Source organism: Pleurodeles waltl, chromosome 1_2 (genome assembly GCF_031143425.1).
Source record: "Pleurodeles waltl isolate 20211129_DDA chromosome 1_2, aPleWal1.hap1.20221129, whole genome shotgun sequence".
In the NCBI taxonomy this organism is placed as follows: Eukaryota; Metazoa; Chordata; class Amphibia; order Caudata; family Salamandridae; genus Pleurodeles; species Pleurodeles waltl.
The window spans coordinates 631621704-631635588 of record NC_090437.1 but is presented as its reverse complement, the minus strand read 5'-3'; the positions used below and the strand labels follow the sequence as shown (position 1 = coordinate 631635588).

At 43.9% G+C, this 13885-nt stretch overlaps 1 protein-coding gene across 1 annotated transcript in view; it reads right to left on the bottom strand.

The window, feature by feature from the left end:
• Positions 1-4108: 4108 nt before the first annotated feature.
• Positions 4109-13885, bottom strand: part of BBS7 (Bardet-Biedl syndrome 7) — a 426240-nt gene continuing 416463 nt past the window's right edge. The window contains exon 19 of the mRNA XM_069242537.1: positions 4109-4819. Coding sequence (XP_069098638.1) covers positions 4686-4819 — 134 coding nt within the window. The 3' untranslated portion in view covers positions 4109-4685. The remainder of the gene's footprint in view (positions 4820-13885) is intronic.

The following is a 13885-nucleotide window of genomic DNA, read 5'->3' as shown; positions in this document are numbered from 1 at the left end:
CAAGATGACATTCTTGTGTTTGCTAATAATGAAGCTGAACATGATAAAGTTTTAGAACAAGTGTTTCACACATCAGAAGACAGAGATGTAACCCTGAGAAAAGATAAGTGTGTTTTCAAGGTCGATAAAATTGAATATCTTGGCCATGTCTTCTCAAGATGTGGCATCAAGCCCAAACCAAGTCTAGTTAAAAGTATACTAGAAGCACCTCCTCCCAAAACCAAGGACCAGCTACTGTAATTTCTGGGGCTTTGCGAATTTTATGCCAAATTTCTGAAGAACTTTGCCCAAAACACTGAATGTTTTAGAACTGTATTAAAGAAACATGTGTTCTCTTGGTCCAATTAATGTAATGACATGTTTGAGCAATTCAAACAAGAAATTGTTAGTGTTCCTGCACTTCAACCGTTTTCAGAAAATAAGAACACTATAATTACAGTAGACGCTTGCGAGTATGGGCTTGGTGCTGTCATATCTCAAGTTTCTAATGATGGGAAGGAAAGCACTGTGGGTTTTGCTTCTAGGACTTTAAGGCAGGTGGAACGTAAGTACTCAGGGATCAAAAAAGAATGATTAGCCTGTGTCTGGAGTATTGAAAAATTCAAACAGTATTTATGGGGTAGACAATGTGTATTGAAGACAGATCACAGATCCCTAGTAGAAATTCTTTCCGGTAAAAGGGTGAAACATTCAACAGCGAGGATTGCAAGGTTATCTGCCAAGCTGTTAGAATTCACTTTTACAGTAGAATACATACCTGGTGGGAAAAACAGGAGGGCTTATTGTTTATCTAGGCTTCCCAATTGATGATAATGATGAACAAGAATGGGAAACGGAAATTGAAGAATGTTTCATTGCCTGTGTGTCTGAAAGCACTGTTCCGTTAGATGAAAGTGAGTGGGTGAAAGCAGTACAGGATGACAGGACTCTTTGTGAAGTGATGCGTTTGGTCAAATCAGGTTGGCCCAAGGAGAGGTGTCTACCACCCGAACTACAATCATATTGGAAAGTATATGATGAGCTGTTCATTGAAGGGGATAAATTGGTCAGAGGCAAAAGGTTGGTTCCACCAGAATGTGTAAGCAGAAGGCTGATTGCAGCGTCCCATATGGGTCATTTGGGGTCTACAATCACCAAAAGAAAATTAAGATCTGAATTTTGGTGGCCCAAAATGGATACTGAAATTGAAGACTATGTAAAGAGTTGCACAAGATGTTGTACCAGTGACAAGATGTTGATCATGGAAGGATCTTCTGAGACTTTCATTCCTTCTCCTACAAGGGCCTGGCAAAAACTTGGTCTTGACTTTTTGGGTCCTTATTATATTTTGCCTCCAGACATGAGATACTTTGTTGTTATAATCAATCATCTATCCAGGTGGGTGGAAGTTGAGCCTGTTAGATTTCCCACTACTCGTTTAGTAATAGAATGTCTTAAAAAGATATTTAGTCGTGAGGGCTTTCCTGAACAAATTCTAACTGACAATGGTGTTCAATTTGTCTCGGCGGAGATGCTTCAGTTTCTGAATAAGCGTGGTGTGAAACATATCAGAACACCACTTTACCATCCACAAAGTAACGGCATGGTCGAACGATTCAATCGCTTGCTGGTAGACTGTTTTCAAGCTTCATATAGAAATCACCTGTCCATTGATCAAGCTATTAAGGATTTGGTTTAGTCTTATCGCACCACACCTCACTCTGCCACGGGGAAAACTCCTTTTGAACTCATGAGAGGGAGGGTGGCATCTACAGAGTTGTGCCCTTTTTGGATGGTAAAGTTATTCCATGCAGGTTGTGATCTTAAGGAACTTTGGCAGGTTGCTGAGTGTAATTCCAATGCCAGTGGTTTAAAAAGGGGAACTGGTGAAGGCAACAAGAGAAGTAAACTAAAGGTTGGCGATTGGGTGAGAGTAAAAAATCCTGTGCTAGTTAGGAAGGGATTTTCTAAGTTTAAGGATGCTCAGCAAATACGTGAAGTGCGAAAGAATGCCGTCAGGCTGGCTGATGGAAGCTGGTGGAACAATTCTCGCATAGCTTTGGATCCTGTTGCACGAGATTATTCTGATGTCTCTGTCACGGGCAGTGTAGTTACACCAGGCATCAATGGAGAACACAAATGTAGGAAAAGCACTAGAACTTGTCAAACGGCCCAAAAAATTCGAGACTTTATGTCATAATTTATTTTTTGTTATGTAATTTATCTTTTGCGTGGTTTCATAATTTATGTCATTTGAGTTAATTTAAAAAAAAAAAAAAAAAAGGGGAGGATAGATGTGGTGACTGCTTTGTATTATGTCCTCGCGGAGGCATAGAACAGTGTGGCATCATTGATATGATGTCACGCTGTTCTGTGTTCCTCGGTTAGGCAGTTGCTTCTCTCTGTGCCCCTTTTCGCATACGGATCTTCTCTGCCTCTCCAAAGCTAATAAATTAAGAAGAAAGAGTACGTGTCTTTGTGAATTCATTCCCCCTCACTTCACCCTGGTATGGAATGATGTTTATAAGCGCATTCTTGCTTTTATGCGTTTGTGAAGTGAGCCTGTCCAGTAGATGCACGTTCGCCGTAGCTTTGACACTTGAAACAATAACATTAGCAGAACACATTTACTGTCTGAACCCCTGCTCTTGGCATCCCCCCAGTAAAATTAACAATCTGCCCTTCAGCAACTTTGAAGATTAGCTCCCAGGCTGCCACTTACCCAAAATAAGTTGGTAACTATAATAACGTGGGATTGCTTCCATAGCAGAGGACTGCAAACAACCTTGCATTGGTCAGAGGAAAATATCGATGTGGACACACACTGGCTCGAGACAGTAAATAACTCGGCCACTCCTAGCGCTCATCAGTTTCAGATTGTGTAATCGTAAAGGATGTATTCTCATTCCATATGGCACGCATACTCTTTTATGCTTGACACCCATAATATCATTGCTTAACATCATCGTCACCTAGTGGCTCATTCTCCACAGTGCTCATATCACGTTTGTTTGTTAAGGCCATCATTTATATTTAGCCTTGTATTGCATGGTTGGTCCCCCGTGTACACTTGGTACTTCTCATATACACTCTCTTGGTATCACTGTTCTTAAATAAATTCTGACTAAATGGAGCTCCAACATGCATTTGACTTCTGATGGGTGAAAGGGGGGGATATAGAATTTGCCATGTACCAATACCTTCTGGTGCTGCGTCTGTGTGCACTTCAGAGCAATGACTATCATAGTTGTCTCTTTGTTTCTTGTGGGAAGCTGTTGTCTACTCAAGTTTCCCGTTGTCACCTTGTACCGTAATCCTTCCAGTATTTCGTACTGGAATCCAGCTATCTGTAATAAAGCAGTTCCAGGGGACATCCCTGTTCGTTAGAGCTGTCCTGAACCACTATTCGTCACAGGCGATCTTCCATGAGGGCACTGGATGGTCACCACCTCAGTCCATTCCCATGCTTCCTCTGAGGCCTTTCCTTCAAGTTGTATGCGTAATTTTGTAGGAAGCATCAGGCTGTACTTTAGGTTCATGGCTCAATTTTTTTTTTAGACGCCGAAATCTTTATGCTCAGTGAAAATTGAGTCCAAATTATGATATGTTAATTTTAATGAAGGAACAGTCTCAGAGTTACAAAGTCTTTAGAGCCAGGCAAGACGGAAGCCATGATGTGCTGTCTTTTAGTTCATGGTGAAGGTAATTTTTTAATTTGGGTTCCACAAAAACGATATGCTCATCCCAAAGTAGATGGGATTAAATTTAGGAACAATTTGTAGTTTACTTTGGATGAATTAAAAAAAAAAAAACTTATTTGCCAACACCACCTAGCTTTTTCAACAAAGTGGTGCATCTTGGTTAAAGAAATTCAGCTAACAAAACATACACTTCACAATTTATTCAGCTTTCAACACTTTGCAATAACTTGGACATCCCACAGCTTTGCACTTGACTCATAGTTTCTGATGCACTAACTGCTAAGTACCCACACATTTCGCTATTCTGCCAATTGAGGCTCTGGTCGACTTTTCGAATGGGTTCTGTGTTTTTTACATGAAGCAATTTAGACCAGTGAGAAGGTTATTGAAATTGCTAAGGAAAAACACAGCATTCCACATGCAGTTCATAATCTGCAGTAAAGTATTTATTTCTGTACATCGCAATGATTTTAAATAGGTGCATATAACGAAATTAGAAAATCTTTGATACACAATTTTAATATTGCTTATTTATGAAAAATAAAAAAGTCTAATGTAGAAACGGACTACTTCCATTTTTAAACTGTTATTCTGTGCAATAATATGTCTTTTTGTGTTCTGCTCAGCAATAGTAAAAACGCTGATGAACAATTCTTGCGTTTTAAGGTACAGATTACTTAAGCCTGATTCTAAGACGACTTTGTCCAGGAAATTACTCTTTAAGTCACCTGCGCTTGAGTGTGCCGAAGAATAAAGCCAAGCTTCCATTCTCCAATAGGCGGGTGAAATTATGTTATCCTAACATAGGAAATATATGCATATAACCAATCTATAAAACTGCCAAGACAGCTGTAAACAATAAATACATAAAACATTCAAAATATTTATATAAACTGTGAAATTGTTCACTATAGCAAATATCGTACATATGATTGTCATGGTATATAGCAATATCATCATCATAAAATCACTTTCTTTTGTAGGTAGGATGTCTCAGTTTACTCCTTATGTGGCATCAAAGAAAGCAATTAGGGAACTTTGGTCATAGCTGTCCAAAATCTCGAGCAAAAGAGGAACTTTGGTCTTCACGTTGACGCCTTTGAATTTAAATTTGTCTATAAAAAGATCTGTGATCATACCTGCCAAAAAATAGTGAATTTAGTTAGTGTATCCTTTAGCCAGGCGTATTTAATATCTTAGCTTACATTTTACTTACATTGCCTGTACACAGTGTAACGTTTGCATGGTACCACAGTAAGGAACACTTTTAAAAAACACACATAATTATATTAGACTAATGGCAAGTTCACTTACCTATACTGTAAAGATTTATACTCGTAAACTTAAAACCCCTCTACATGTCTTGCTTTGCTTGAATATAACTATTTCTGGTCTTGAACCACTATACATTACATGAAGTATAAAACAATAAGAATGCAGATTTAAAAAAGGATAAGAAACAGCAAGTAGTGTAATTTGAAAGAAGGGAAATGGTACGAGAATACGAGAGAGCCTGGGCTAGTATCGAGGAAGACTGTGTTGATGCGGAGATAGTGTAGAGTAGGAAACAATTTACTTTCCTGTACACTGTGGTTCTCCAGTATTGATATCTTTTATAGATTCACATGCTTGAATTTTCCCCATTGTCATGGTGGAATCCCATGGTAACAGAAATAAAAGCAGTGCTAAGGCATTAGTATTAAAGTCCATTGAAAAAACAATAGAAATTGGTAGCCAACTAACAGTAAGTAAGTAAATCACGCTGTCACCTTGGCATTTCTGGGTCTAGGGTACATGCCCAGCGAGCAGGACTCATGAATTTCTAGGATTGGTTTTCAGTCGTTTGGGAAATTATTTGTAGGACCTCTGCCGAGTAGAGTTTGAGGTTTGCATAGTTCCACGTCATGACAAGTATATAAGCTGTGTCAGAGTGGCTTCAGAAGCAAGCTGTCAAAGCTGTGAGTGTGCAGTGTTTGTATCACAGCGTTCGTTACTGGACCAGCATCTTCAATGTCGTATAGTGCTATATAACAATGTAGGAGGCTGGCTCACTTTATGGTGTACCCCTATGGTGCGGCACCCTATACTGAGTCCAGGCAACCTTTAGTGATAGTGTTTAGGTGCCTAGATAATCAAAGCTCTCTAGGGGTAGCTGTGGAGAGCAGCCCAGACTTATTAGGGAGGATGGTAAAGCACTTGCAATACCACAATAGTCAGTCAGTGAAGTACATAGAGGAAAGAACCACATAGGTTTTAGAAAAATATGTAATATTTACACACACTCTAGATCTAACTTTGGTATATCTCCTAACTGGGGATATGATCATATCAAATAGACACAGTAACATGTAAGTAAAGGCATAAAATAACATGGGCCCCAAATGGGAGGGGGGGTCAAACCATATACTAAAATAAATGGAAGGTGAAACCCACACCCAACCCACGCTACCACCCAAGGACTTTTAGGCCTGGGGAAGTACTAACACCCCAAAGTAAGTAGGTAGGATTCCCCAAGCGTCTGTGTGCAGAATAGAAATCTCGGGTTAGTGTCCCTAGGCTAATGTGGGAAAATCGCGTTGGAGTTTTTGCATTTTAGGACCCCTGCCAGAGGACCCCGAAGAAACCCGTTGGGACAAGGGAGGTTGGATAGAGCCCCTACCTGTGGATACCAAGAATAGTGGAGTACCTACAACAGGGATCCCAGGTGCATAAGGTTGAAGTTGTGTCGGAACCTCCCGCTGAAGTCAATGGGGACCTCAGTTGTCCAGCTGCTGTAGTGACCCTTGGACCAGGTCGGTGGAACCCATGTGTGGTTTCCGGAGGAAGAGGACCTAAGTAAAGAGGGGACAGAGTCCAAGCTACCCAGTGGTGTCCAGGTGGTGTAGGAGGGCAATGCCCACCCTTCTCAGTGACGTTTCCTGAAGGAAGATGGGCGAAGAAGTGCAACTGTGGAGTCCATGTGATGCAGGAGGATTCCAGGAGTCATCCACGAGCTGTCCTATGCTGGTTGTCAGGTTGCAGAGGGGGTCGGAGGACAGCTAGACCACCAACAAGCCTTGGCAAAGGAAAGAAGCATTGTGCAGAGTTTGCAGGAGGTCTGGGGACCAGCAAGGTCCAGGTGACCCTACCTTGGCAGTTAAGTCAGGGCTAGCCCTCAGCAGTCAGGAGAGCCAGGAGGAATCATTGGAACCCTCCAGCAGGACCCTCTGGCAGCAGGCATAGGGAGTCTCAGGAAGGCCTCAGCAGCACAGCAAAAGGGATGCCCACATCGCAGGAGTTGCAGAAAGGACATTGTTCTTGGAGCTGGAGGCCGGCGCTTCTTATAGCTAGGAGGTCTTTGGACTGAAGAGCCAACAAGCCTTGGTACCAACAAGCATATGCAGTGCACAGGGGTTCCAACCAACAAGCTCCAGCGAGGGACCACAAACTTCCCAGTCGCAAGAAAGATAGGTCAGACCTATGGAGAGCCACAGAACCACCATCTGTGTTGCAGAGCCTTGGCGAGTCCGTGGGACAGCAGGATCCAGAAGCCATTTGTCGTCGTTGAGGTGCCTGTGGATGCAGGGAAGTGACTCCTTTACTCCAAGGGAGATTCCTTCTTGCCTTCCTGAGTGGAGGTAGAGTCCCAGTGACTCTGGAGGATGCACGACCATGAGGTTCCAGAAGCCTTTGCAGAAAAAAGAAACAAAGTTGCAGCAGAAGCCCTCCTATCAGTTACAAATTTGCTCTTGGTTCCTGAAGTACAGCAGCAGTTCCAGTGCCCAGGCTGCAGGAGTGTCTTGCAGAGGAGACTTGCTGGTGGTTCCTGAAGTCTTGCAGACAAATCTAGGGACCCACCCTCATAGGCAGCCCTAAGTAACCCTAAAAGTGGGTTGGACACTATCTGCAGTGACCCACCTATCAGAGAGGGTCAGGGACGTCACCCACCTTGTCGAACCAGTCAGATGCTCCTAGGGGCCTCTGCACATCTTAGTTTTTAAGATAGCAGAATCAAGTGGCCACCTGGTAGAGCTATGTGCAGCTCTCTAGGGAAGGAGCTGGACAGGGGGTGGTCACTCCCCTGTGGGTTCGTGCCAGAGCGAAAACCGGGGTTTTGTGCACTGGCACAAACCAGTTTATGCAAGGAGGTCACCAAATGTGCCCTTCAAAGCAGTCTAGTGGCACTGAGAGACACCCCCACCCCAACCTAGAGACACCTATTTCTAAAGAAGAGGTGGTCACACCTCTGTCCTACAGGAAATCCTTTGTTCTGCCGTCCCCTGCCTGAGTTAGGCTCAGCAGGAGGAGGGCAGAACAGTGTCTGGGGCCGGCAGCAGCATGGGCTGGCATGCAGATCCCACATGGCTGTACAGGCAGACATGGCGGATCCCTTAGGGAACCCCCAGAGTACATGGTATCATGCAACTAACCCTGGAATCAGTGTAGTTGCATGATTCCAACATGTTTGATACCAAACATAGGCCTATGACAATGATGAGGGGTAGTAAGGGAGAGAAATGCTGCACATCTAGGGAGTAAGTACAATTTATGTGATGAAAGTAAATAAGGTCCAACGTAGGTGCCAGGTGGTCAGGTGCCTTACTACCCAGTAGACACAAAAATGTGTACCGATGTACACAATAACAATGAACACAATGTGACCACAGCACACCACTATACAGTCTAATCAAAGAACAGAGGATTCGTATCCCTGGTAGGACATTGAAATTGAAAAAGGAATGCGTAAATGTCCCAAGTCCATTGGAGAAGGTGTCTTTATTTGGAGGCACAGTTCGCCTCAAAACAGATAACGCGTTCTTCAAAATACAGCCAACACGTGTTTCGTCACTCAGGTGACTTCATCAAGGCTAGACCATCCGGCCAGCTAGGAAAAGTTGGGGAGCCTACGATTAGGCAAATAGGTATAGTTCTCAAGAAATCCGTTAGTGGTGGTGTCTCCTGAACTTAAGGTGTAAGAAGTCTCCTATAGTGACCATGGAGACTGAAGGCGGCCCTGATAAACCTCAAGCCACAAAATCGTGTCAGAAAGTGGAACCGGGAAAGTCGTCCGGCCGATCCCAGAACGAGTATGCATACTTGCATTTTCAATGTCCTACCAGGGATACAAATCCTCTGTACTTTGATTAGACTGTATAGTGGTGTGCTGTGGTCACATTGTGTTCATTGATACCAAACATGCCTAGGTTCAGTGAAGCCATTATGTAGTTGGACTACTCATGTTGACCAGTGTCCACTACATACCTTAAAATGGCTTCTCCACACTTACAAAGCCCCAAGAATGGAGTCTGGGGTTTGTGGGGGCACCACTGCTCACTTAGGTGTGGCCTTACACTTAGAACCATGCACCCTGCCCTTGGACTAAAGGGCCTAACTTAGGATGACCTACAGGGTCAGAGTGCAGTGACCACGATATAAGGCAACCCTTATATCTGAAGTGAAAGGTACATGCAATGGCAGGCCTGCAGTCACAGTTTGCATGCCCCCCCATGGTTGGCACAATATATGGTGCAGCCCATGAGCCCATGGGGGGGGGGGCGGACACCTGGTGTACCTATGCCCATGGTAACTAAGTACCATTGTAGTGTGGTTGGTTTTACGTATCCTTTGCGCGTTAGCTTCAGGCTTTAGGCCTTTGTGCACTTTGCCCTGGATGTATTTTATTTATTTACTGGCAGCTTAGAGCCTCTGTGCACTTTTCCCTAAATGCTTTTTATTAGGCTTCGTACTGTTATTTTTCAAATAGCCAGTTCTACGGTTTTGTTTTTTATTCATATCACGCTGTTTTGCCTACTTCAGCACTGGAGTTCTCCATAACAGATTCACTCTGTGCTTCAGTCAAGGATACAGTCTGGTACATTGCCGATAGACGTGGTAGGAGTTTAGACTTGGCATTCCTGCGTAGGGACATTTTGTGATCACACTGACATGTTAGTTATAAAATCACTTCCTTGTCCTAATACACGCAAGAGGGAGATTCCGACCAGGGAACCACAACTAGACGCTGACTGCCTCGTTGCAGATGCTGAACCAGATCACAGGCCTTTGCTCAGGTATGAGGGCTGATGTCTCCCCAGTGATTTGGAAGGGCAAGCTAGAAGCTTAACATGCTGTGCTCTAAACAGAACAAGCAGAGGGAGAGTAGAAACTGTTAGGCACTATGATAGCTTTGTTCTTATGTTTTACTCTCCTGGTGACTATTTCAATCCTACTGTATTGTATTATTCTGGTTATTGCGGTTCACACCTTATTATCTAAAATACAGTCGTTTTATTAAAACATTATATAAAACTTATACTGTCTTTGTCATTTGTATATGAGATCATATTGTAAATGAGAGAGTTGGTTTGGATCTGAGTGACCACGACTTCCCTGAGAAGTTCAAAAGATGTCATGCGCTCAGCTGCCCAATCTTTTCTTCCCCGTGGGAGAAATGAGGCACTGCTAGTTAGCCGGAGCAAAAACCGGATTTAGGGTGACAGAGTTCCTTACACGTTGGTCAGACTCAGTCCCCCACACCGTTATCGATCCTGCTGCCTAGAAATCCAGTAGTCTCATTTAGGATAATGAGAGCCCACCCAACGTGGGGCCTGCCTCTAATATTTAGGTCCGGCTGACTCTCTCGGTCTCACATATGTTTTGACTCCTCGGTTCCGTAAGCGGAGACGTCCGTGGGGCTGAGGGTTTCCGCCATCACGGTAAAGGTACATCCTGTTACTTAGTGGTTGGTTGTTCAAGCTTGAACTTTAAAAGGAAAACCCCGATATTGGTGTGCCTTCTCTGATCTAGTGCTATTTATTTCAAATGGCGAATCCTAATGTAGTGAATATAGCAATCAATATGCGTCACCCGCTCACAGGACATCTGATAGCACATGGACTGACGGTCCAGGGGGTCCGGTCACTTTTGTGGTGGATGCCCATGCAGCCTATAGAACAGAACTTTTTTATTCTTGGGTCGTATTTCCGGCAGTTGATGGGGGTACAAATACTTTTCACGAATACACTGTTGCGAATGTCCCTGGACAGTACAGGGCTTACGCATACTTAGAGATACCTTTATCTTATCAAGAACACCATAATTGACTTGATGGCGCCCTCCCACACACAGTAGCACAAGTGAGGTTAGGTCCACTGAGTAATGATGGTCCGACCTGGCCTTTATTGGCTACTTACACACCATATCCTGCGGTTGCAAATTTGGCAGTGGCTGACGTGCGTCGTTTATATATAGACTTAGCAACTACATACAGAAGACTGGTTAAGTTTGTAATGCAAGCATTAAATACTAATGCAGCGCGTGCTGCTCCGGCGCACCCACAAGCAGTGGTTCCGGGTATCAATCCGGCTACTGTACACTCAGTTATGGGTAAGTACCGGCTAAACGTGAGGAGACTCCACTTTGGCTGGCGCAAAAAATTAATACGCTGGAAGCAGTATTTCCCCATACGGGACCTCAGGATAAACATAGAATATTGACGATGTGTTTGCCTTATGGCATGGTTCCTCCAGTGGACCTTTGTAATACCTAGGGCACAGTGTTTGCCGCGCTCTACACTACGGCTCACCGACATTAGCTAATTTACCGGAAGTGCTTAAACAAATTCAAGATGAATATGGGGCTGCCCCTGCCTTAGATTTGGGCATGCAGTTAATGGGCAATTTTGCCGCGGTTTCTTCTATTATTTTGAGTAATCTTAAGGGAGAGGCAGTAGCACTAGCAGTGCGAATGCGTCTTCGGGACGTTCCACAGATTAATCAGGAGCGGGAACTTCCGAGAATAATAGCAGAAACATATTCCAGTATTGGTCGCGATAGCCTAGGGGCTAGACCACAAAAACCCCAATTACAGGGTAAAAATAATAAAGATAATGCTAAACAGCAGCAACCTGAGGGTACTAAGAAGCGCTGGGAAAAGAAACAGCAAACACCTAAGAAAGATGGGGGACAATCTCCGCAACCGGATACCCCACAGAATAGGTATAATCTCAGGAATAGGGATAATTTGAAGACGCCTGATAGATATCAGTATACTGATACACGCCAATCTCGTTCCTTTCAGGACTCCTCAGAGAAGAGAAGTGAGAAAGGTGGGCGGTCAGAGCGGAGGACGGAGTACGTGAAACCGAGACAGGATTCACAACGCTCAACGGAGGTTTCTATTAAACAAGAAGAGAAACCGCTGCAACAAAAACAGCAATTTAAAAAGAAGAAAGTGGCAGCAGTTTCAGTTAGACATGCCGCTCAAGAAGAGAGTTCTCTTGACGAACAAGACATGGGCGTTAGCACTGTTAGACAGCGCGGCAGAGGTCACAATAGTTCGCCGGAGTCTTCTAGAGCATCTGGAGGTGAAAGCAACTGATGACTTCATACAAGTCGAAACGGCGGATATGCGGGTCTCTGATCCTGATAGGGTTTATCAAGTGACTCTACGATTAGAAGGGGACATTGACCGCATTGTACACGCCATTTTTTGGGACCATGTGGTAAAATCATATGATGTTCTGCTGGCCGAACAGGATTGGCCACTTGACTTTGTTCGCGACTGTCCGGTTGGGGAGGAGGTTATTACACCTTCCTTCTCACCACTTGTTCCGAGAGAACTAGCGGAGTCCTATAGTAGAACATGGGCTCTAGCACAAGCTCCCGCCCTATATAGAAATAACGTGGGGTGGGACAGACAATCACCTTATCATGTAATTCCAATAAAGGGCGAACCTCAGCCACAGCCGCAGTATCCTATCAAATTTGAGGCACGGGCATCGGTTAGGAAAATTCTTACACAATTGGAGTACCAGGGTGTGATTGAGCCCTGTGTCTCGCCGATGAATAATCCCTTATTTCCGGTTGCTAAACCGGACCATTCATATAGGATAGTGGTGGATTACAGGCATTTGAATAGTCATACAGGCACATATGCAATACAGAATTCACATAGCGCAGCGCTTATGAATAATATAGTGCGTAAGAAATACAAAACAACGTTAGATATCTCAAATGGATTTTTCTGCCAAAATATAGCGCCCGAAAGTCGGGACTATACCAGTTTCAGTGCGTTTGGCTCTCAGAAAAAGTTTTGTTGTTTGCCTCAGGGGTATAAGAATAGCCCAGGGCTGTTTTCGGCTTGTGTGACTGAAATGCTGCACGAGTTGGACCCTGAAGCGTTATCATATGTTGATGACCTATATCTGACAGACGATGAGATTCTGCAACATCTAAGGCGTGTATCGCGCATTGTTGTGGGATTTGCTGATAATGGCTATAAGTTTAATTTTAAGAAATCAAAGATCGCCTTCCTCAGCGTCATTTTCCTGGGATATGAGCTGTCGAGTGAGGGCAAGAGCTTAGCGCCACATTTTTTTGAGAAATGTGCTTTATTGCAGCCTCCTAATACGGTTCGGAAGCTCCAGTCATTGTTGGGGTTTCTGAATTTTGGCAGAACTTACATTCCTGATTATGCTACGCGAGTAAAACCCTTATACGAATTGATTCGCCCAAATTGTTCAAGTAGATTTTGGACGATTGAGCATACACACATACTACGAGAGTTACAGACTGATCTCTTAGCAGTTAAACACTTACACACACGGGGCAATAAGACACATTTAGTCATCAGGGTGATACCTGGGGCTGTTGGGTTTACGTATGTCACCTTTAATGAGGGTGAGACAGTCCCGATTGCATACAAGTCCCACTTGTATTCTGCTGCAGAACAACGATTTGCACAGACTGAGAAAATACTCACTGCAGTACAGATGGCTGTGATTAAAGAAAGACCACTTGCCCAGGGCCAACGCATCATTGTGGTTTCCCCGATTCCGGCCGTAGAGGCAGTTACATAAGCGAGTGTTCCTAATTCGAAAGCTTTACACCCGCGATGGATACAATGGGCTACGTCTTTGACAGCCACTGATGTAGATTACATATTTGACCCTAAACTGCAGACTCAAGAATTTCTTCAATATGAAATGGAGTACCCAGTTCCTGCTGGTACGTTGCCTATTGACCAGTATCAAATGGTCATGTATACCGATGGCTCTGCACAACCAGCGGTTGGGACAAAACAACAGTATTCTGCTGCATGTGCGGTGGTGAGCGGCACTATGGAGGGGGAAGTGTTCTGCCCCCGACATACTTATACTAAAACCTTGGGAGATTGCACGGCACAGCTGGCTGAGCTCAAAGCTTTATTGATAGCGTTGGAACACG